This window comes from Oryx dammah, unplaced genomic scaffold, assembly GCF_014754425.2.
Source record: "Oryx dammah isolate SB20612 unplaced genomic scaffold, SCBI_Odam_1.1 HiC_scaffold_7, whole genome shotgun sequence".
Lineage (NCBI taxonomy): Eukaryota > Metazoa > Chordata > Mammalia > Artiodactyla > Bovidae > Oryx > Oryx dammah.
The window spans coordinates 14636904-14662663 of NW_024070191.1; the positions used below are offsets into that span (position 1 = coordinate 14636904).

At 39.2% G+C, this 25760-nt stretch overlaps 1 protein-coding gene and 1 long non-coding RNA gene across 4 annotated transcripts in view; both read right to left on the reverse strand.

Moving 5' to 3' along the window:
- Positions 1-24508, reverse strand: part of PDLIM3 (PDZ and LIM domain 3) — a 29932-nt gene extending 5424 nt beyond the window's left edge. Inside the window, exons 1-5 of one of the 3 annotated variants that reach the window (XM_040243072.1) lie at positions 24160-24508; positions 14168-14319; positions 12844-12928; positions 5617-5684; positions 375-638 (exon numbers count right to left, since the gene is read on the reverse strand). In XM_040243072.1, the coding sequence (XP_040099006.1) occupies positions 375-638; positions 5617-5684; positions 12844-12928; positions 14168-14319; positions 24160-24252 (662 nt within the window). In that variant the 5' untranslated portion in view covers positions 24253-24508. Of the gene's footprint in view, positions 1-374; positions 639-5616; positions 5685-6047; positions 6236-12843; positions 12929-14167; positions 14320-24159 lie in introns of all 3 variants that reach the window. The other 2 variants (XM_040243074.1, XM_040243073.1) reach the window with 2 other exon arrangements.
- On the reverse strand, positions 1667-4911 carry LOC120865736. The gene is made up of 2 exons (XR_005721490.1): positions 3519-4911; positions 1667-3418 (listed from the first exon to the last, which is right to left on the reverse strand). It is a non-coding gene; the product is annotated as an uncharacterized LOC120865736 (long non-coding RNA).
- Positions 24509-25760: the final 1252 nt, after the last annotated feature.

Sequence of the window (25760 nt, forward strand, 5' to 3'; positions counted from 1 at the left end):
TAAAACTTCTCTGAACGTCCCATCCCTTCCCCAGTTTTTGATACCCAAAGAAGAAACACAGTATCCCAGATTATAAATCACTTTTGAGAAGTACTGTACCAGAGATTTGTAAAGTACATTGTAGCTTTTCAAAAGACATGTACATTTCATCCTGCCATGATTTCATTTTATTGCTATCTGTCACATAAAACTCTGCTTGCTTAATTTCCCAAATTGCCATTCTCACAAGGCCTAGATATCTGCAATAAATCCTTAGTACTTTTTTTTTCTTGAAAGCTTTCTTTCAATTAAGACAATGTTACAAGATAACAGTAAAGTCGACATTGCCCATGTGTTTAGTTAATATGCCCACGGTTCAGAAAGACTCTTATTACCTCATCGAGGGTGTTTCCCCTAGAGCTGTTGAAACCTGACCCTGAAGTGTTTCCATAATATTGTCATCTGAGTACAACTGCATGGGTGTATTAAATTGAGCATGTACAATCTTCACACCAGGAAGTTCCATTTCCAAAGGAATGTTAGGGGCCATCTTAGCAGCAACTTTCAAGTCACCTGGGCAAATAGTACTAAGAGTACTGACAGAAGAAGGGGTGCTACGCCCACTGCCGCCGTCAACACCGGACGGAGTACTGCGTCCGCTGTGTTAATGACCACGCCACACAGAAGACGACACAGGAACCAGAAAGTCCAGACAGGGGAACACAGAGAACAAGTACAGAGAGGTTAAAAGTAAGAGGTGAATTAAACCAAATGGAAAAGAAATGTTTATTTCTGGCTAGAATTTGTTTTAGAAAGGGAACTTAAAAATTCACGATTGAAAAAAGTTTCACAGAATTAAAAGATACCGGTGATACTGCATTTTTTGGCTCCGCTGTACTATAAAATACGCTCTGCTAGGTGAAAGCTTCATGGGAAAAGAGTGGTGTATAAAAGAAGTGGCTCAGGGGAATTGCATTAGCTGGAATCCTTTTACATTTCTGAGCTGCAATATTTAAAATTAAAATATTAATGAATGATCCTACACAAATAGTAATATGAATATGCAGTGTGAAGATCCAATCAAATATTTAGGCTAAACATTGCAAAATAAGTATTTTCAGAAATATAGTTGGGCTTAATTCAAAGTAATTGGTAACTTGAGGTTATGTGATAAAGATTCTGTTTTATGACATTTTATAAATATTTTGTTACTATTTTAACTTTTTCTATTTAATTCTCTAATTTTGTGGAGATTACACATTAAGAAATTGTTTGGTGACTTAATATAGGTCCTAGAAATAGCCAATAAATGCTTGTCACCTTGAAATTAATAATTAGAGAGCAAATAAAGTGATCTCAGACTCTTTGGATGCAACTTAGGGCTAAGATATGTATATATATTTCTTTAATGCACAGCTATTTCTTGCAAAATTTTGAAAGCACATATATATTTTCATGCATATTTTTCATTTCCTTTTAACAAGTTAAAGGAACTTACCAAAACATCAGAAAGGCCAGTCATGCAATTTTAAGAACAACTACAGAAATTTCATATTCTCTATGAATAGAATTCTCTACAGATATGAGGTTAGTCATAACTGACATGCTGATGACTAAAAGTCATTTTTCTACATGCATTTTAAATGCAGCATGACAAATGCATTTTTTTGAGAAATGGAATATATTGTTTTTTTTTAAAGCATAGTTATTTAAGACAAAGCCAAAGGAAATATTAGTATTGATGTCAGCTTCTATCATGTCTGCAAGTTAGTGTTGCTGTAAACTCAAGGCAGAGAACAGTTTATATGGCGTGTTTATCTCAAAGTCAGTGTTCCCTTAGGGCTCAAGTATGGCCCCTGCCTGCATTTACTCTCTAGGGCTATTAATGTCAACCTCAGGTCCATACAGAGAGGAAAAACTCCAAACCCAATATATTGAGGATTGATTTTGTTGGCTTCATCAGTGTTGTAGCCTGGTTAGTCTGGGCAACCCATGTCACTAAATAAATTACAAAAAAAAATTTTTGTGTTGTATTATCTGATTTGACCTGCACAGATTAAACGAAGCAGGTTAATATGAACGTGCTCCTTCACTTCCTGGCTGTTGAGAACCTGTTTGAAACTCAGTAAATTGGCTGATCACACACAAAAATATCAAGTGGTTTATTCACCATTTTCATAGGCTTAACACTATACTGGTTGCTGAAATTGACTTCAGTTGATAAAAGAGTAGAAATGAAATTTCAGTTAGAGTACAGTTCAGTCAGGATCATATTGATTTGACCTCAGTATAATGAAGTTTATTAAATTTTAATTTAGGGATTTGAGACACTGAATTTCAATATTGGGAGACTGGAGCTTAAAATAGTGAACCTTTTCCACAAGCATTTTATAACTACTCTGACCTTACTGTGTCCCAGGCATGGTATTAGATAGTGGAGATGTAAACTATGGTTAACTCAGAACTTACAGATAGAACTTATTTTATAGTTGTAATTAATATTATTTTTCCTCTTATTAGTGTTCTTATATACATGCATGTCTGTGGACATAATTTTGTTTAAGCAGAGATTGTGTCTTCTATTTCCCAGTTTCTTAATCACTCTGTTTAAGGGCCCATGTCTATCTATTCACATAGGAAATAAAACCTAAGCAAATGACAATTATCTTTTTATACATTTCTGGAACGATTTTAAACAAGCTCTTGAACTGATGCTTGAAAAATAGTTTTCATGGACTCCAGTCACTGTGGAGATGATCATGGGTCAGCATGACCTATTCCTGTGACTTGGAAAGGTAGATACTGCTGAAATTTCACGACATTGAGCTGTTGACTTGGCAACCTGTAAGGCTGATGATACACTCAATTACTATCACACAACTGGATAGATCATTAGACACAGAACTCATTTCCCTGCTTGTATATGGACTTTGGGGGATATGCTTTTGGATGCAGCTTGTCCAAAAACCACTAACCGGATTGTATTTTATCACTTGGATCTATAAAATGCCTTGTATGTACTTTAAATGTTAGTTTTGGCTTTAAACATTTACATATTTTCATATGAAAACACTTTTCTTTTAATATGGGTCAGTTACGATGAAACCATTAAAAGAACCCTAACTAGTATTAAGACCCAGGGAGATGACTATATTGGTATCTCCAACTTAACATCTGATGCAAAAGTCATTTATTAATGGTGTAGTTATTGCTTGGTAAGTAGCCACTCAAAATTCCACCTTGATGAAGAATTATTTGGTAAGAACAAGAAATTCGGAAGCTAGAGCAAATAGTGAGGGGCCACAGGAAGACAGGGAGGATAATAGAAGCAATTTTAGAATTTTTTAAGGTTTGTTTACTGGTACCTGCTTTTTAAGCAAATCCTTTCATATCTGGTTTTCCTCTCCCCTCTTCCAAACTTAGCTAGATTGAAAGGCACCTTACAATGAAAAAATTATGAGTAGCTTGTCATTATCACCATGTTTGAATTAAATGAAAATATAAAAGAAGGGCATTACGTAGCTGAATCTCTGACTTACCCTGAATTTTGCTATTAAATGTTATTGGTCTTTAGCAGAAGCAAGATCTGTGTTACTCGTATCATTTTACTCAAGCCTCGTGGAGTTCTTTAGCTCATGTTAGTGAGCTTACATTTATGTTAACCTCAAAAGAATGCAAGTGTATCTGTTTTACTATGCTTCTTTAGGAAGATGTATGTATATATATTTATCCAATAGTAAAAGAGCTTTTAACTTTTAACCCAGTTTTTTTTTTAATGTTATTGACAGTGGGGTTGGAAAACTGTTGAATGTGGGGAAATAGAGAGGGATGTAGAGGAGAATGAAATATGAAGGAGGAAAAGCTAAAAGAAGCCAAAAAGGATTGTTCAAAGTTGCCAGTATGCAGGAGGAATAACAGCTCCTGATTCTTCTTGCTACTCAGGAAGTCTAATTAGGCACTCTCGAGATTTTGTTCCTTTATCTAATGAACATTTGCTGAGCATTTATTGTCCTAGCCTCATTTCTTGGTAGCAGAGATATAATATGTTTACATTTTAGTGGGGTCAGATGTCTTTGGTAGTCATTGCCTTATTATTAATAGCATCTTTCTCCAAATCTTTTACTCCATTTCCTCTTTCTGAGTCTGATATCACAAAATTGGCTTACTTTGAGGTCATTTTCTGGCTCTGACTCTAGCTCATGGAAAGGTCTGCACATGGAAATCATATATCAAGTGATGACTGACCATCCATGGCAAGCAGCATAAACTCAGATGTCTCCAGGGGCCAGGAGGGTCACACATATATGAAAATGGGCCAGGTGTGGTATACTTGGGAGTTAAGGGTATTTTGCCAAGATGGAGAGTAGATGTTCCATCTTAAGGCACTGACCTAAATTCCATATTTTTAAACAACGGGAGGTTTAAAGAAAACATTGTCTGTGAATTGACTCCACCTATGGACCACCAATTGGGACACCTGATGTAAATCATTGTTCACTGATCTGTTAGGGTTGATCCAGCCTAACCCCCACTTCCTTCCTCTGGGCTGGTTGATGGAGCTGAGGTCAGAGGACTTCAGGTTTCCTGAAGTCACTGTTTCCTGATGCGGCAATACAGGATATTCATTTCTTTCCTCGTAGGTTGGAATTTAATTTCTAGAGAAGATTTGTAAAGGATTGTCTGACGATGATCTCTTTCTCTGACAGACAAGAAGAGATCTTCCTCATTATTATTCCCGTCTATGCACAGTTATCCATGAGGGTTACCCAGTAAATCTCCCTCCCTCCCAACTCTCTCTTTATACTTATTTTCCCCAAGTGGAAAAATTCCAAGTGGCCTCTCTTCCTTTGCAAGTATCCATGTATATGTGTGTGTGTGTACGTGTGTGTGCTAGTCTCTCAGTTGTGTCCAACTTTGCGGCACCACGGACTGTGGCCTGCCAGGCTCCTCTGTCCATGGAATTCTCCAGGCAAGAATACTGGAGTGGGTGGCCATTCCCTTCTCCAGGGGTCTTCCCAACCCAGGGATGGCTCCCAGGTCTCCTGCATTGCAGGCAGGTTCTTTACCAGCTGACCACCAGGGAAGCCACAGAAGTATCCATAGGAAGGCAAATTTATTTTTATGTAAGAGCTAGAATGAGTGGGATTACCCAGCAGGCTCTGATGACACAGTGAGAACTAGGTGCTGAGATGGGATGAATGGAGTCCGTCAAACACAGAAAGCTGCACCAGCCTTTCCACGTTTGCCTCACCTGCTTCCTTACTCCTGACTAGAGGCTGGTTTTCATGTTTGTTCCTGCTGACTGGGCCATCCTGCCCTGGGACAGGGTATGTCTGCTAACCTCAAAGGTCACTGTGTTCTGGATGGGATTCTCAGAGCAGCCGGGATATCAGTTATAAATACACACAGTGATTGCATAACATTTCACAGCTCTCTAATCTTGTCAATATTTACTCTCAGAAATGGAGGTGAGTTAGCTGCTAGCCTCTGCTAGGTGCATTTGTTTCTTTTGCTTTTGCAGTAGCTTCAAAAAAGAGAAAAGTCACTCCAAACACCTAAGAGTTACGTATCTTGGTGATTAGTAGGATTTATTAAGGAGGCATGCACTCCACACTTCACCATCTTAAAGCTTATGACCTGCTTCGGCCTGGGATTATGAAAGGTTTGGGCCGAACGTTGTGCTTGTGTTCAAAGTAGTTCACATCCTGTAAAACAAAGCGTTAAAGAGCCCCTCAGTGGAGGATTAATAGATATATATATATTTTAGATAAAATTAATTGCACAATTGTACAGAAAGGATTATTTATCACCAGATATTGACATGAGTAAGAAGGGTGATGATGGAGCCAGAGCGATTTCTTCCTCTCAACCATTTATTCACTAAACGTTCAGGAACTGGCAGACTGGACCCTAGAACCATGTTCTAGATGATTGTCTTTAAAAGAAAAATCTGATCCGTGCCTTCAGGAAAGTAAAAATCAAACAGCAAGAGCTGGACTTTGGAAAGGAAAAGCAGCCTTACTATCACCATTGAGAGCATGGCAGCCAGAAACCAGTGGAATACTTACTTTTGAGGCGAACTAGGAATGAGCCCCCGCAGCTGCCCGTGAAGCGCATCTTGTATGTTGCTGGTTGAATAGAGCCCAATGGGTGAGTTATAGGAAGCGCTCACTACCTGTCTTTTGTCATCAATGTTTGCTGCTGCAACAAAAGGCTGGGCCCTTCTGTTGTGCGCGGCACCAATGGGTTTGAACTCCTGTACAATGGCAGACAAAATACACAAAGCCACAGAATGCACAACAAAGCCATTAGCGCGCAAACCAACAGCATCGCTCTTGTTAATCAAGGCTTCTTTATCCACTACGAGATTAATGGCAGGGTTAAAGGAGGACTACATTTGCCATGAACTTCATATGTGTTGTGAACGTCACCAGATGTTAAGGTGCAAAGGAGCTGATATTATTTGAAGTATAAAATAATGCAAATATTGTACCATTTGTCTGCTCGCTACTGACTTCATCTAAGAAAGTCTCATAGGACTCATTTTAATCCAGAAATTTTGTGTCAAAAATAAGATTTTTGGCTTAGAAAAATGATTCTATGAAACACTGTCTTAAGTCGAACTTAGATAAAATTTCTCTTAACATTTCCCCCATTTTAGGAAATGGGAGACTAAAGCAATCAGAAAGGGAGTGAACATTTATGAATAACTGTCCTGCAACATTGTAACTAATCAAGTCTTTTTTCCTGTTTTTTTCTTAATTCCTACAATAAACAAAATTCTTAATTTGCATTAAGATATAGCCTTAAATTTTGAAAAAATAATAGAAATTAAAGGACTTCCATTATTAAAGCAGGAAAAACATTTACAGAAAACCCTCCCTTTTTATTGTGCTGATTTCATGTTGTGGGTTCAAGTTCACAGAGACAGTGAATGTAGGTGATTTACAGAAGCATTTTCACTTTATTGCTTAGGGAAAAAGAACAAACTTCAATCCAAAACTCTGAGTTTGAAACATGCCTGAATGATCTGAAACTCTGTTATTATCTTTCAATGTAGGAATCAAGTTTTCCAATTTTTATACAGATGGATAATTTTGTCAAGTCACTAAACTTTTTCTTCTTCTAAGCAACAGAAGAAAACCAAAAACAAATGCTAAAATACACACAAGCTGATTCTCTTTCAAACCTTCTCATTTGGCAGAATTAGTTAAGATCCGTCTTTACGTTATTTTCACTCACACATTCACATCCACCTCCTTTACTTTTGTGACTTCACCGACAGTGTTTCACAGAGATCTCAAACAGTACAAACATTTATGATTGCTTGAAATGTTAATGGAGACGATTTTGATTTAAAAACTGAAAACATCCAGTAATATTCTTATTTGTGTCATTTTCCTCTTGTGATTATAGATGAGTAAGGTGTGGAAGTGTGCTGTTTAGAAAAAAAGCTTGTGTTCCTTTCTTAGGGGTGGAACCACAGTTTTGCGTGGATTTCAGGGACAGCCAACAACTTACATTAGGGACCCAACCAGAACAATGCTTCTTGGTTCTCCTGAGCAGGCAGTCATCACATACACTCCTGCTCCCCCATGCAGGCCTATTGGAAAAGCCCACTTACAAAGTAGCTATGACAAGGCAAATAGGGTGAAGCTTCCAACACGCGCTCTAACAGAGACTTCGACTCCAGCTGCCCCGGGTCTCCTGGTGCCTGAAAATCTGTACTGTGGTGAATGAGAGCTTTTCTCTCGACTACTTTGGACAGCATATTTTAATAGCCTCCTGAACTTGAAAAGAAGGTCTGTGATTCTATAGTATGATTGACTTGACTCATACCTTATTGATTCAATCTTTAATCTCCAGAATAATGGCTCACTGCCTAGGAGTTGGTTGAGTGACAATGTAGTTGCTGATATTAGACAGAAGCATGATTGAAACAATAAAATATGGCTTTAGAAGTGTGCTGAATCCCAGAAAATGTGAAAACATGGACAAAGATTGATACAGTGGTACCATCTGATTGCTTTGACTGACTTAATAATGAATTTGGATTGGCTGGGTTTTATGATTAACCATTATGATTAGCTGTTATTATGGCATGAAAAAAAGTAAATAGGAAATAATTGTAAATAATGACGATGGACATGATTCAAGCCTTTGTTACTTTGGATATGAAAGACAGAAGGCTAATTGCCTAATTTAGTTTTGGTGTATTATAAATCTCTCAGGTTAATCAAAAGAGTATATAAAGAAGTACTGAAGGACTCAAGCTTTGTGGAATTTAGCTTTTTTTTTTAAAGTGAAAGTGATATGCCTTAAAGATGTTGGTATGTAATATTGATTTTACAAAAAATTAGGTAACATAATGTGATCACTTTATGAGGAAAAAAAAATCTCTGCCCTTATTTCTTAGTCTTAAAATGATAAATAAACATGGATGGCAACTGACCTATAAATGAGGCATCTGCTCTGAAAATATTTGTGCAATAATAGCCCCTAGTAGTACTTCAAAAAGCAGCACATAAGTTAATTAGCTCCAAGCTTTTCTTTGCTATTTTCAGTTTTAGTTATATATTGCAAATGTCACAAAAATGTAATTTGTTAAAATGAAACAATAAAACCCTCTCTCTTTTTCACTCAGATCCTAAAAGGAAATGTTTCTAATACAGGCTTCAAACATTTGTATTCAGGCTTTGCAAAGCATTAGTTTATGGGTTGCTGGAGTTATTCCAAAAAAGCACAGTGAAGTGTATACACTAAAGGTAAACAAAAAATTTAAATATGGCACAGAGAGGCAACATTCTATCCAAGTCTTACATCACTATCCATGGTCAAACAGAATCAAAAGACAAGACCAATTAGAAGCTTGCTATTCTACTTTAATTCCTTTTTATATTTTCCTGGAAAATCATTAGTAATGGAAAAATACTGTCAAAATTTTATCTAGCAGTTAATATAGTCCAGCTCTTGTGTTTCTGCTACCCAGACAAAAGCATCTAAATGACTCTTCTCTCTTAGGAATTCAATAAGTAATTATTGCGATTAATTAGATTTTTCAATATTATTTTTAAATGGTAGGATCTCATATTAAAGAATAACATTTTGAATTAATGAAATGCTAGAGCTGCCAGAGTGAAAGCTAAGAAACTTGACAGAGATCTGCTGACACTGGGAGATGCAGCTCTTGACAGCAATCTCCCCAGTCCTTGAAATGACCTCTGAGATGTTGTCATTCAAAGAGAGCTCACCTTTCAGTTTTTTACTTGAATAAATATTTGGTCTGAGAATGACCAGCTTTGACACAACATGTCTGATACATGTGTGACAGTATGCAGAGCTACTTATAAGAAAAACGGTGGCAAAATTAGGAAACAAACTATATCAAGTGCTCAGATCAAAGTACACTTAGTAAATGATTATATTTTACCATGGTTGAAATTTATCAACAATCCCTGTCCCATCCTCATGCTTACCCCTTAAGTGAAGAACAAAACCACTCATGTTTTCACTTCAGTGATGTTTCAAGTGTTCTCCCATAAGTCAGTGGGGAGGAGTTTGGGGAAACGAGGATTTTATGAAAACTCGTTTTGGGCAGGCTGCCGCCCAGTTATCAGAACATTGCAGAATGAAGTTGTTTCATGAAAATCTGACAGCTTCAAGCCTACTTCTGTACCCTACTTGACTGTGCAGATAGCATGTTTTTATTGCCAAACCTTTTATGGAAAGGATGCAGTCTTTTCTCATTTAGAAAACAGCATTTTTATTTCTGAAAAGCATCTTTCCTGTCTTGTGATAACTACATTATAATTTTGAATAGTTCAGCTAATATTAAACAAAGATGAGGGTAATACCTTATTGGAGAATGTAACCTTTGAAGAAGGACAAAGAACTCTAACACATACCTTTTGTCCTTTTCTATACTTTATATAGAAAAATGTACCCATCTGCTCATAGGCATGTTCAGGATTGTCTAAAAGGAGTTTATCCAATGGCCAGGGGTTGATCTAAACAACCTCTAAGGTTTCTTTTAAGCCTAAGATTGGAGTCTAAATTCATAAAATCAAAATTTAGCTATTTAATAATAGCATGGAAAAATGAAAAAAAATCTAGATGTTAAAATTTAGTATCATTTATTACTATAACTATGTAAGAAAAAGTCCCCAAAGCTTAAACCTATTCCTAGGGGGAAAAGCTGGAAAAAACATACACTAACATTTTATTATTTGTGGCTGTACTTGCATGGTAGGGTGTCATGGTTTCCACCACCACCCCTCCAGTAAATATATATTGCCTTTAAAATGAAAAATAGTGTTTTAGTTCAATAGCAAAAGTCACATAACTTACAACAGAAGTTTGACTTCGGTTGAGAAACAAGAACTCAACTATTATATCACTCAAATGCAACATTTTACCATTCATATACAATGGCATTTTAAAGACTTACTGGCATTTGTTTTTCAGACTGACACACTTTTATTGCTCAGAAGGGGTTGCTTTAGTTGTGGAGTTCTCATTTGGGGAAAGAAAAGATATCTGTTTGCAAGATGTTTCTTTGCATAGCTTTGTGTTAATTGTTTTTAGAAAAAGAATACAAACATAAGCACAGTTTGGCCAGTTCTTCAGTCTCAGTCTACAAGTTAATTCACTGTTTGATACTTATCCCTACATTTTGTTCCAGTTTGTGCTATGGAATTTTCAGATAGCAGAGGTTATGCTGAAATTTAGCTATATTTTGTAGGGAAGGTCTTTCCTGAAATGCCAAGTTATATGAGCTGGTCATGCAGAAATCTGGCTGAGGGTCATAAGGAGTAGGAATATTTTGGTCCTTTAGGGGAAGAACAGAAATGGTCCTTATCTCTGAGCTCTTCAAACACCAGCCTCTTAGAGAAAGGGTGCAAGTAAGAAGTTAGTCATGACTCAGTCTAATGGAATGTTCAAAGGCTCCATCTGACTGACTTCTGTAGCCCTTAACTCAGTCTTCACCTCTTTTTTTTTTTAATAAAAACTATCCCATTCTTTATCATTTCCCCATGTGTAGTATCATAAATATTTATATTGTCTGACCCCAAAATGCAGGACACATGTGCTAACAAATGATTGACCAGAAGCCAGGGCATTTAACATTTGGATTATCTTTTAAAATTAAGTCTTGGAATAACCATAGTCATAAATTAAAACTCATGGATCTGCAATAAAGAATAAAGGTCAGATAAGCTCCAAGTTTGGTCTGGGGAGATGGTAGAAAAACACAGGCTCGCAGCATGCTCTCAGCTTACCCTGTGCTTAATAAAATCCATACTTGTCGAATCATCCATGTGCCGGAGTGGGTGCTCCAACACGATCAGGGATCACTGGGGATTTGGTACTTTGGTCAAACATGTGTAGTTGGTCCCTTATTTTAGTATCAGTGAAATCGGGTTTAAAAAATTAGGAGAAATTTTGAATAGAAATGTGCAGAAGGGTGCCATACAATTTTTGATGTGTCCTCTACATGGATCAAGGAAATTCAGAATTCTATCCAGTTTGTCCTAGTGATAATAGGAGATGGGGGTGTCGATATATGCGTGTAAATTTCCTTCTTTGTTTGTTTTTGTTTTTTTAAAGCACCACATGCTCTCTGTTTTCCTGTGTTGCCTCTGAGTGATGAGGGTTGGAGGAAGCAGGTGGGTTTGGGCATTACTGCCAAGGGCTGTCCACAAGTGACCGCTCTGCCTGGAGGACTTTGCTCTCGCTCCTCCTTCCAACCTTTTCTTCTATCAGAGAAGATGTTGATGACAGGTACTATTCACCCACCCACCTCTGAGGCCAGGCTAAGCCACCTTCAGCCTCTGTCACACAGGCAGCCTCCTATGTCACTGACAGGAGAGGCCAGGAGCCCTTCTGGTTGCAGCCTGGCAGGAGGGGGTGGCACACCAGCAATAATGAGAGCGCCCACTGAACTGAGTCTCTCTAAGAGCACTGCAATATGCCAAGTTATTTTCCTATCTTATTTTATTTCAATCTTTAGAAGCCCTATGAGACACATGTAATATGTACTCTCCATGTATTTTACCAAGAATAAAATGAATAGGAGCTTAGGCCCTCAAGGGGAAAATGTGAGGGACAAATTCAGGAGCTGATGATCCTGAAAATGGAAACCTTGCTGAAGCACAAATTATAAATATATTTTCAGTTCATTTTCATTAGATATAATCAGTTTAGTAGTGATACTTGTTTAAAAGGGACTATTCAAACTATGTCTGTCTGTCTCTCTAAATGTGGGGAGCGTCTAACCAAGCAGAGGTTCCTTTTCTTGATTATACTGTCCACACAGCACAACTGGGGGTCAGTTTAATTTCAGTTTTTTTTTTGTTTTGTTTTGGCGATTTTGAAAGTAGACAGTCAGATAGGCATCAGATTATTAGATTAATTTAGCTCATTAGAGTTGCCTGAAGGGAAAATCCTTTTCTTTTGTAATTCAGCTGCATAGGCAGAATATTATTGTGATTACATAATGCAAAACTCTCTTCCTAGAGTAAACTTAATTATAGAATGCCTGAACTGATAATTAAAGAAGGATGTAACCTAAGAGTTGGATGAAGACCTTGAGGAATTGAAGGTCACAATAACTATTAGATTAGAGACACCTGTTTCAAATGGTTGACCTTTCTTTGTTTTGCTTTGTTTCAACATCTTAAATTTCCTGAGTTACCTCATGGTCATTTGGCAGATGTCCATCATGAAAAATGAAAAAATAAGCAGACTGTAGATAGATATAGCCTCTTTTTTCCCTAATGAGAACATATTTGTCTTTTAACAAGATATTTACCTAAGAATACTTCTCTTCATAATGTGAACATCGTTTAACTCCAAAATTCATACCTGTGGTTCTGATTCTAAGTTGATTTTGAAAGGATGAGCCTTTCCATCTTCAGTTACCTGTGGAGACCATAAGTGAGCTTCCGCCCTGTAAATAAAAATAAAATTTGTAAACCCAAATTCTAATGGGACTTCTACTTTTAATACACTTTAATTTCCTGCGTTTGTGAATCCCGAAAACCCAACCATGCTGGCTCCCTGATGTTGAACTTTCAGCCTCCATAAATGTGAGAAATAATGTCTGTTGCTTAAGCCAGCCAGTCTATGGTATTCGATTGTAGGAACTTGGACTAAGGCAAGGACACCGTAGAGTTTCTGGAGAAAGCGGGTCTGCCGTGCATGCGGGAAGTATACGGGAGAGGGAGAGCCTGGTGACCTGCCCTGCAGATGACCACAGGGCAACGCCCCTGGACCTCCTCAACTTCCCTCCTGTCCTGTGTAGGTCACCACAGGAGGCAGTGAACGATGTGCCAGGTGGATTTGCTGCTGGCATCAAGGAAGTGGGCTCCATCCAGCTCTTCTCATGTATCTACTTGGGGTCGTGTGGCTCCTACGGAACTATGTGCTTGGCAGGAACACAGGTGATGCAGAGACAGGGACAGAGTCAGTTTCACCCCATGAAATGGCAGACTGGCTGATGGATTGTGTCCTCTGGACCACAGCAGGGGAAACTGTGGATACAACAGCAGCAGGATAGACACACATGCTAACCACGGCAACAAACCATTCTTTTCACAGTTCAGTTCCAGATCTCGGGTCTGATGGCAAAAGATCAGGTTCGATTTCCTAATATTGTTTTTGATCAGAAATGTCTCCTTGTCTAAAAACCCTCGTGTGCCCATGTCCTCTCAAACCTTGTGAGATTCTTCCGGGCTGAATTCAGTACAAAACAGAAAACAGCATACAGGACATTAGCAACCAGATTTTAATAGGATCACACTTCGGCAAGCAGACGATTCTTTTGCGAAATTCCATTCCATTCTCTACCATGTTTAGAACAGCAGTGTAGCTAGACATGCTGTTTGGTGTTTATATGGCCAGTACTATTTTCTCGGTCGACCAACTGGGTTAGTGAAGGAAAAAAAATTCTTTTAGCCTCTTTCATTATTCTGACATTCCAGAGAATTCTTTTCAGAAATCCTTTGTTAACAGCTACCAGACTGACTTCAGTGAAGGACAGACCAAAGTGGCCAACATATAAAAAAGCCAGTTAAAATTTTGGGTCCTGCAATATTCTTCCTCACGGGGAGGATGAAGTCATTTATCATTCTGGTTCAGGTTCTCCTGCAAAACAGATCAAATTTTACCCCCATTAATTAAAGATCACCTGTCAACTTTGAGACAGAGCTGGTGTCCTGCTGCCTTAATCCTGTCCTGTGCATCAGCATGAGTCATGGACTCTGTCCCGAAGCCATCAATAGCCAGGATGACATCTCCAGGACATAGGTTGGCAGCTGCCGCCTTGCTTCCTGGAGTGATCTGGAAGAAATCATTGCATAGCTAAAAATCAACACCCTGTGGCATCTTGAGTTTTGTGCCTGACATTTGTACTTCACCTTGGTAACATTCTAAATGCTTCATTGGGCAGGCTCAGCCCTGTGTGACTCTTTGTGACCCCATGGACTGCAGCCTGCCAGGCTCCTCTATCCATGGGATTTCCCAGGCAAGAGTACTGGAGTAGGTTGCCATTTCCTCCTCCAGGGGATCTTCCTGACCCAAGAATCAAACCTGAGTCTCCAGCAGCTCCGCATCGACAGGTGGATTCTTTACCACCGAGCCACCTGGGAAGTCCCCTGCAGAAAATATTATATCTAGCTTAACTCTTAATTGGCCAATTGTATTCTGTTTTTCTGCTATGTGAGATAATTCTATTTCTTACTAACCACATGTTCTCCATCTTGACATTTCTAATTCTCTTTGAAAACATCTTCTATGACTCCCTGTTTGAATCATATTTTTGCTTTAAATAAAAATTTGCTTTCTTAGAGTCTTTGCTCACCCCAAACTCTCTATTTGGGAATATAACTTTACTACTAATATATTTGGGGTACTTTTATATTTGAATTGAAACAGCTTTAGCATCCCTATAATGCACTTGGGTGGGATATAGAAAGCTGGAAAGAGAATCACTCTTGTATTAACAAGAAGCCAGATAATATGCAAAATTATAACTTTGCACAGACTCCAGAGAACTGAAGTTGCAGGGCAACCAACTAGCTTGGAATCTAAGGAAAGACGGGCATCTCCATGGAAAGATGAGATGTAAGCACAGGCTCAGTTGTACCAGAGCACAAAGGAAGATGGGGCCAAGTGTACAAGCTATTGAGAAGAATTTAGCTAAAACTGTGAACAAATTGCTAAAGGCCAAGTATGAGGTAAACAGTGAGAGTCTAGAACCCCCGGGAACTACAGACACAAGAGACGTTTGTGTCCACTTAGAGTCTCTTCTCCATAAACGAAGAAGAGATGGAATAAGTAGAAAACAACTAATAAGATGGCAGCTTTCAATTAAACTGTGCCACTGATTACATTGTCATAGCATTCTTCCAAGGAGCAAGCCTAATGATTCTTTTGATTGCTACACCCACTCCTAGCTTTTCTGGGTAAACCCAATTGACAACGAATAGTCCTCACTTGGTGTCACCCTGCCTACTTCTCGAGCGTGATCTCACAACACTCTGCTCCTGTTCGTCCACTGCCCTACAGCCAGTCAGATTTCCTTTGAGCTCCTCAGATAGGCCAAGCTTGCACCCTCTTCTGGGCTTTCATGCACTGTTCCTTCTGCCTGAAACGCTCCTGTTGCTGCTTCTCATCCTTTTGGTTTAGGTTTAAATGTCATGAAGAGACCTCCTCAGACCTCTGATACAGCGTCTCCAGCCTCTCCCCATCGTTCTCCACTGTGACGCCCTGTTCTTTCCCTCTATGAAGACAACTTGTACTTGCATGTCTGTTTATTTACTTGGGTATTGTGCCTTCCCAACCTCAACCTCTTGAAGGACAATACCATGTATATTTCCAATACTTCCCAGTGTATACTCAGTGTTCTGAACTGATGAATAACTACTTGAAAGATGAATGTAATGGACATTTAATCAGAGCTTGTGAAACAAAAAAGAACTAGTCCTCACACACCCAAAGATGATGGCTATTAATGTCAATCTGTCACTGCTCCTTTTGCAAGTTCCCACTGGTTAGAGCAGGATATGTGGAAAGGAAGAAAAGAAAGGTAGCGCTAAGACATGTCCGACTTTTGCGGCCCTGTGGACTGTAGCCTGCCAGGCTCTTCTGTCCATGGGATTCTCCAGGCAATAATACTGGAGTGGGTTGCCATTTCCTTCTCCAGGGGATCTTCCCTACCCAGGAATGAAACCCAGGTCTCCAGCACTGCAGGCGGATTCTTTACCAACTGAGCTATGCAGGAAGCCTGGATAATATGTGGAACTTGACTTAAACCTCAAACTGCTCCAGGAATAAATTAGATCATTCCTAATGTTTAACTGAGGATCAGTCATTATTTCATTTTTTTCTCCACTTGCTTAATCTAGTCATCGATATAACTAGTCATTGAATTAACTTCATGGCTCTAAGAGAGATCCAAGATTCACAGAATTGAATGAAGTGAAGTGAGTCATTCAGTCGTGTCCTACCTTTTGCAATCCCATGGACTATACAGTCCATGGAATTCTCCAGCCCAGAGTACTGGAGTAGGTAGCTTTGCCCTTCTCCAGGGGATCGTCCCAACCCAGGGATTGAACCCAGCTCTCCCACATTGCAGGAGGATTCTTTACCAGCTGAGCTACAAGGGAAGCCCAAGAATACCCGAGTGTGTAGCCTTTCCCTTCTCCAGCAGATCTTCCCAACCTAGGAATCGAACCAGGGTCTACTGCATTGCAGGCGGATTCTTTACCAACTGAGCTGTGCGGGAAGCCCTGTATAAATGAATAATTCATATAAATTTATATTCATAAGAAGAAAATAAAAAATTCTTATGTGTCCTAGATCTTCAGTCTCATCAATAAAATGTTTATTGTACTCAGTTCATGTCTCTGATCATCTCACAGTAGCAATCATGATTATTTTCCAGTAGGAACACATAATGGGGGCCCTGGGTGAAGACAACTGGAGATTATTACATCTCAGCTTTTGGGAGGCATGCCATTTTTCCATTTAGAAATTCTCCCAGACTCACAACTGTTAGAAGAATAAGAGTTTCCATTCCCAGTGTGGCTTGTAGAGATAAAAATAACCTCAAACTTTTAATTTTCTCTAGCTATAGTTCATCAAAATCAATAGTCTATTTTAAAACTTCTAAGACCAGAATGCTTTTCTTTGAGTTAAAACATGAGAAAGCATGCCTCAATGTGTTTGCTTTTAAAGACTCAACTAGCTTTTCTAATATACTTAAATTTGGTTTACATATAATACTCAATATTGTTTTAGAAAAGCCTAACATTATTTCTTAGCTCTGGTTCCAGTGAGTGTAAACATCTGAGGGTAGGCTTGGTGCGTATCGCTCTATATAAATTTTAAACAGAGGCATCTGGTGTGCTGAACTTAGATACCGAATATTACTAAATGTGGGCTTCCCCAGCGGCTCAGTGGTAAAGAATCAGCCTGTAATACAGGAGCTGCAGGAGATGAGGGTTCTATCCCTGGGTAAGGATGATTCCTGGAGGAGGACATGGCAACCCACTCCAGTGTTCCTGCCTGGAGAATCCCATGGACAGAGGAGGCTGGCGGGCTACAGTCCATGGGGTCGCACAGAGTCGGATATGACTGAAGTGACTTAGTTTGCATGCATTAGTAAATGTAATTAGCAATGTTAATATGGAAGTTAATAACTATCATACTTACCCAAAATATTACATTTACAAAACTCTTTCTAATAACTCTATCATTACAACTCTAAGACAGGCTGGACAAAGGAGGCTGCTTTTTTTCCATCAGAGGAGGTAAAGTGACTAAGGAACCTATGGCTTCTCACTAAGGTGGGAGCTCTGTCGCCAGTGTTTCATTAAGTCACATAGGAAAGGTGGCTGATGGTGACGCCGGAACCAGAGTCTGACTTTGCATTCAACCTGGACATTGATTTCCTGGGACCTCCAAGGCGAGAGTTGATAAGAAAGAAAAAAAGTGTGTCAAGAGATGGACGAGAGAGAAGGAGAAAACAGGATCTTCCCTTCTTCCTGGGTCTCAAGTTCAGCGAGGTTAGTGATCAGCAAGTGACCACTAAATTGGCCTGGTTTTAGGAAGTTAAACGATCTGTTTAATCACAAGAATCTATTATTTCCCAGCGTTACTTTATATTATTACTTTGCATTTCATTTATATTACTGCTTATAGTTTAACATTTCCCCAAATTAGGAGAAGAGAGAGGTAAAATGAAGCAAAGAGGTTTTCTGTGGATTATTATTCAGTTTCATTAGTGTCTCAAAAGTCAAAAGCATTCAAGAAATCATTGGAAACAGTACTGCCACCAGTCACTGAACACATGGTTTCAAACTTGTTGGATGAGAAGAATCACTGGGTGAGGGGGAGGGGAGGGAGGGTCTTTGCTCAACATAAAGGTTCCAGTGCAATCCAGAAGCCTAGAATCATGAAGCAGAAGCTCTAGCAGAGGAACTAGGGAATCTGTGCTTTTAACAAGTCCTTCAGATGATTCCTATTTTTCACATCAATATATTATTTGGGTCTGTTTTTAAAAAAAAAAAAACTAATTTAAATCACAGGTAAACCATCTATAAAGTCCTGTTAACTGTGGGAGAAATGAAAGAAGTCCTTGGCCCTGATGGGATTTTTGTGTTAAGAATAAAAATGACTGAAATGGTTATGGAGCAAGACTAGTGTATACTGAAAGGCTGTCCTGTGGAGTGTGGATCTAAATAGTGAAAAATCCCATTGTTCAGCTGTTCTCCACTGCCTACAAATAAACTCCAATGTCTGAAAGCCCTCCACAGCACCTGGCTGCAATCTACATTTCTAGTTCACTCAGAATCTCTGCAAGTAGCAACTGGTCATGGATATTTTCAAAAATTATCTGAGCGAGTTTAATGTGCAGCCATGTTTGAGAACCATGTTATACTATTATATATTATATTATATGTAATTATTTATATATTATAACAGTGTTATACTATTGGTATTTGTCTTTTTTAAGATGAGAAAATGAATACTCAGAAAGTATAAGAAACGTGCTTAGGGTCATATATCCAATGAAAATTTGAAATTCCTCTAACTCTGTAGCTCAAGCTCCTCCACTATCCCACAATGCCACCCCTGCAGGTACTCTCTCTTCTCTCACTCCTCCTGTCTCTTTGGTCACACTTCTTTCACGGAATCCTGGACAAGTTGTATCATGGTAGTGTGTGTACATGTCTCTTCTGATACAGAGGGGTAGAAACTCATTAAATTATAACTGTATCCCCCACAGTGCTTTACACAAACAATACATTCTGCACCTGATGGATCCTTGTGGTGTGTATGAATGTCAGGAACAGATGAACTAGTGCTTGGATGCAGACACATCTCTGTTAGAACAAATTAAATACAGTCACCTCTCCAGATCCGTGGGTTCTGCATCCAGGATTCAACCAACCAAGGACTGAAAATATTTGAAAAAGAATTCCAAAACGTTCCAAAAAACAAAACTGGAAATTGCCACATGCTGGCAACTACTTACATACTATTTACATCACATTAGATATTTTAAGTAATCTAGAGATGATTTCAAGTATACAGGAGAATGTACCTAGGTTATGTGCAAATACTATTTTATATAAAAAACTTGTTCATCCTGGGGTTTTGGTATCCTTGAGGGGTGATGGGGATTGGGGAGAGAGATGGGTGGAGTCCTGGAAACAATTCCTCAAGGATACCGAGGGCTATGTGGGAAAAGACCACATTCAACTGTAAACATTTCTTTCTAAAAGTTCAAATTTCCAATATAGTTTATATTAAAGTACTATTCTGTGTTAAAGCCTAACGTTTTCTATGTTGGTACCCGGGTCCGTATACAGCATTCTCAGTCACAGTGATCTTGATCCTGGGTGTGCTCGGTATACAAAAGAGGGAAGAGGAAGTGAGTGGGAAGGGACATACTGGCAGGAGATGTATACAGTCATTTTACATCATGTACACAAAAGAAGCCTGTGCTTTATTCCAAACTGGACCATTTGTGAAAACAAACTGTCTGTAACTTGGCTATGATAATAGATCTACCTTCAGGGTGGTCCAAACATTTAAGACAGGGAGAGATTCCTTAGAAACTTTTGCCAGAAGAAGAAAAGCTGCTCACTTAGAGATGTGAACCTTCTGTGAAATACCTAGGCCAGCTGTATACAATGTTTGCAGTAACAATGCCCTCCCCCACACTAAACATCCGCAACTTAAATTCACATTGCACCAAGTAAAGAGCACCTTTGCCTAGAAACTACTTTCCTACACATTGGATCACAACCAATTTGCTCAAAAAATTTTTTGAGATTGTTTGGTATTTGATTTATCATCTGAGCCATCAGGGAAGCCCCAATTTATCTTACTTCTAATGTTTTTTTTTTTTTTATGATACAGAGTTTTACCTGGCTGATTAATTGGATGGTAAACAATTATTGGGTGGGGACCCTTTGTTCTAATTTTCTGAATTGTAATTTCAACTGATGGAAAGAATTATTTTGTAAACCATGCTCCCCAGCAGAGGCTGGAGCAGAGGACCACTGTCTAAGTAGCATTGCTATCATCTGCTTTTGTAGAGTATGAGGAAGGGAAGGGAGGGCATTGCTTGTAGGATAAAAATTGAATTGTCTTGAGGACCATATCTTATTCATGGGACTTATTCTGGTGTCCAGTACAGGCACTGGTGTTTTAATTCTTTGCATGCTTAAGAACTTACATAAAACAAATCAATGAACAATAAAAGTTTTCCTTTTTATTTATTGTGGGATATTTCTGAGAACATAACTTGCACCTACTAGGAAAATAAAGTTATGTCAAAAGTGAACAATTTAATAACTCATATTGTGTCTATTTTTATTCTGTAACATATATGAGATACTAGACACTGTGCTTTGCACTGAATAGCGCTCCCCTCCCAAATTTGTCGGTTGTTGCCAAGAGGGGGCCATACAATCTGTGGGATACAGATGTATTCAAACAACTGTGGTACAAGGAGCAATGTAAGGAGATGTAGGTCAAGAGCTACAGTAATTAAGTGGATGAAATGATGGCTACCAGAATCAGGCTGGAGGAATGGTATTGAAATGGGTTTCCAGAGGCACAGAGGACAGTGGAATGGGTGGGGAAGAGAATTCTGGAGAAAAATGATAGCAAGAGCAAAGCTACATTAGAGAAAGCTATGTTAGAGAAATCATAAGCGGTCCAGAGTATGGGCCCTACTACATATTTGTGGAGTGAGAGGAAGAAAGGAGAGAGAAGAGAGGGAGGAAATGGAGTTGGACACTTGAGTTGAGAGAGAAGGTGAAAGCCGTGAATGTCATGCTAAAAACCACACATTTTATTCTCTATAAACTGGGAATACCACTGAAGGACTTTTAAAAATGGGGAAGATAGGATCAACCAGCAACCTTCTCAGAGATGGCTGGTGAGAATATGCATGGTGAATCGAGAAGGGAGACAACTAGGTTTCAACTTATGAAATCTTGACTGGGGACAGTGGAAGAAAAAGAGGAAAATGGTAGATCTGAAAGACGTAGGATCAACAAGACCTGGTGATGAGTTGCATGGCACAAAATACCTCTTTGGAAATATCTGTACAATAAGCAGAATCTTTCATGCGTTTGGAGGATGCAGGCTTTGGAAGCAAGTTGACCTGTATCAAAGTCCAACCCACCACTGTGGTCATGGTCAGGTTATAAAGCTCTTGAAGCCTTACTCCCTTCATCTGCAGAAAGGGATATTACTACTACTACTCTGATAGGATTATTGTGAGATTCAAGTGAGTTAGTGGGTATGAAAGGCTTAGAAGAGTGCATGGCAGGCAAAAGTATACTAATGCACACACAACCTCATCCACTACCTTTTAACACAGTATAAAAATTATGAAATTAATACAATTATTCTACCACCTAATTATAATACTGATAAGTATGTTCATATCTTTTAGTCTTTTTCCCAAATGATTTTTAGTATTCTAATAATTTCAGTGGAAGTACTCTCAATTAGGTGTTCATTAAAGCAAAAAAGTTCAAGTGACTATGTTTTCATTTATTGAATAAGAATCTACCGTGTGAATGGCTTTTGGTACACTTGGATAATAAAGTGTACACCTATTAGAATAATAAAAGGTACACCAGTTAGGATAAATTTATAAAGTTATCTCAAAAGTGAATGACTTAATCACTCATATTGTGTCTACTTTCATTCTGTAACGTAAGAGATACTAGACACTCTGCTTGGCACTGAGTAGCCCCCTAAATCTGCTGGTTGTTGCCCTAAGCAGGGGAGCATGCAATCTGGGATACAGATGTATTCAAACAATTGTGGTACAAGGTATGATGTAAGAAGAGGTTGTAGGTAAATTAAGTGGATGAAGTGAATTAAGTGGATGAAAACAAAGCAGTGTAGCAATACCTGCTGTCCTTGAGTTAAATTAATTGAAGAGAAAATAAGTAGTCAAATGAAATAATCATATGTGTTCATATGCACTGTTATTGAACCAAGTGTCATTGTGAGTGACACAAATTAATTATGAGTTAAAATTCAAACAGAATTGGCTTCCCAAATAATAGTTGTCATTATATCAAATATATTTACTGATAGCTCCTGTGGTCAAGTGCAAAATGTTAAGTTCTGCTTTGAAATAAACATTGTTTATAAAGTCAACAACTCAACATTTCAAGCATAAGATTAATCATATTGATATGTTCCACAGTAATAGCAAGATACTTCTTTTATAAATCACTGAAAGGATTTTTGTGACAAAGTTGTTTCCCTAAGATTTACTATAATATGATTTGTTAGGATTTATAATATAAATAGGATTTGTTAGGATTCAAAAGCTTATTTCATTTAATACAAACAAATGAAAACTATACTTCAGAAACTTTAAAAATATTTCTCTGTAGAGATAATGGAAATTGTTTCCTTTGGTAAATCCATAAAAGGCATTGCTTGGCCCAGATCATTGAACCATTTTCTGCCTAATTTACTTAGGAACATTTTGAGAGTATGTTAAGTTCTTATGTCCATATGAAAACACATGTCAGATGTGTTTATGTTTTCAAAAAATGTAAAACAAAGCTTGAAATGTTCCATGCATCCGTATGTTTTGAGATATTTTTAAAAGCCATTGGTTCTTAAAACCCATAAGTAGAACAGAATTTAGAATTCTTTGTTCAAAGTCTATGTGAGCCAGATTATAAAGTATACATTTATAAAATATAGTATGAGCAGTAAGGAAGAAAATAAAGCATAGTAAAGATATAAATATGCTGAAAGTTTATGTTTTAAAATTAGGTTATATATATATATATTTATATGTGATAATTGAAATAATAACAATTTTATGTTAAGATGATGTTAGAAACAAATCAACTAGACCAACTAGAAATTTACTGACAGGACAGATCCTGAATTTTTTTCACTTCCTTTTTTCTTAATTGGACAATACTTTAGAAAGCAGTAAGTTTAAGGAAAGCTTGATTTTGATAATGAGGTATTATCTTCAGAGTTACTAGTCTGAAAGATGGCTCTCCATCAGATGAAGGAAGCTGTCTGACAAGTTTTCTTTGTAGTTTGAGTTATAGGTGATGATTTCTAAGCCAAGTTCCAGCTTTGGAAAGTATTTACTCAAAATGCCTGGAAACCTAGTAATACAAATTAGTAACTTTTCCCCTGTCTGGGCTGATATGATAGATTCCAACTTGGCCAGCCCAGGTGGTGCCCTGCGAACAGCGTCCTGAACTTTTCATCCAGACAAGGAAAGCATTCTCCAACAAAGCACCACTACCGTCTCCGCTTTTCAGATCCCCACCTCGTTTGTGACTGAAAGGAAACCTGGTGTCGAGGGAGAGAAGGCAGCCCACCTCGCAGGGAAACCACGCAGCCAGTTCACTCCCATCGGAAGACTGTGGGAGGTCAAGAGGCTGCAGACAGAGACCACCAGGACGGACGTGGTTAATTCTCTAAGCCGCTCCGCATCCTCCGAACTTTGTTCGCTGAGATGCTGCCGTCCCTCGACCTGTGAACCCGAAGCCAGGACCCACCCAGCACACCCCACTGGCTCACTGGCCGCTCTCCTCCCCCGAGGGGGCCGGCAGCACGCCAGAGTCCCCGACTTGCAGCCGAAGGATGGAAAACACATACCCTGGTGATGACCAAAGGCTGGTTGAAGTCTATGCCCCCCGAAAGTCTGAAGCCCCAGGGCGCCGGCCCGGGCAGGACCACGTTTTGGGGCATGGTGCCTCCTGGCACGGCCTTGCTCGGGCGGGGCCGCAGCGAGTGTCCCCGAGCGGCACGGCCCACTCCACTCCCGGGGCAGTGTCCTCGCTGGACCGCGACCCGGGAGCTTTATCCCCGCTCCCGTGTGACGTCAGTGGCCTCCCCTCCTCCCCGCCCCCTCCCACCAAGGAGAGCTCCAACTTTGGAAGAAAGAGACGTGCCAGACCCGCGGGAGTTTACAGACGCACCGGCTCGGGCGCAGCCTCCCCGACTTCTTGGGCTTAAGGCTGGAGGAGGCTTCGGGTTACAACTCCCATCCCTCTCTTAAAAAGTAACACCTGTCCTACTGTTTATCTTCTGCTTGGAGAGCCACAGGGAACTTCATTGGAAGTTAAAAGCAGTTAAACCACAGCCTCTATACTTCAAGTTAAAAGAAGACCAGCATCATCAATGCAATTGGTTATTGAGCAATTTTGAGTTCTTTAATGGTGGCTTACTAGTGTGTGACCCTGGCTAAGGAACTTTAATTTCTTAAGCCTCAGTTTCCCCTGCAGGGAATTATGGTCCTTCTCTGGTAGGGTTGCTGTGAGAATTAAATGAGCTATTTCTGCACATTGCTTCCAACCACATGTGGGTGTGTACCTGTGCACTAAGTCACTTCAGTCAAGTTTGACTCTTTGCAACTCCATGGACTCTAGTCCACCAAGCTCCTCTGCCCGTGGGATTTCCCAGGCAAGAATAATGGAGTGGGATGCCATTTCCTACTCCAGATCTTTCCCACCCAGGGATAGAACCCATATCTCCTATGTCTCTTGCCTTGGCAGGCAGTTTTTCTTTTTTACCACTAATGCCACCTGGGAAACCCTTATGTAATCTATGATAATATAACTATATTAAACTTCTATTTTTTAAAAAAACAAAGAAATCTAAAAGTGAAAATATTATGCAAAGGTATCCAATCCAATGGGTCATCTAAAAGTGTATATGAAAAGATAATTCATCAGTATACTCAAAGTGTTAGTGAAAGTGTTAGTCGCTCAGTCGTGTCTGACTCTTTGCAACCCCATGGACTGTAACCTGCGCCAGGCTCCTCTGTCCATGGAATTCTCCAGGCAAGAATGCTGAGTGGGTGGCCATGACCTCCTGCAGGGGATCTTGCCCACCCAGGGATCAAACCCAGGTCTCCTGCATTGCAGGAAGATTCTTTGCTGTCTGAGCCACCAGGGAACCCCAGTATACCCAAAGTATCATTTAATTTTGATTGGAGTAATTATACTTCCCTCAAATTCAGTCTGTAAACTTATGTTTTTGACACATGGGTGGCGAGTGTAACAGAAATCTAGGAGCTGAGACTGTCCTGTGTGAGCCGTGCAAGAGGACCCCTGAACAGGATGAAACTGGGTATAGGAGAAAGAGGGGGGTGGGTGTTCAGTGAACATCTTAATTGTCCAGGTGCTACGGTGATTGCTTTATTCCTGTCCTTTTCATCCCCATGGCAAGCCCATCAGATTGCTCTTTTTCTTCTC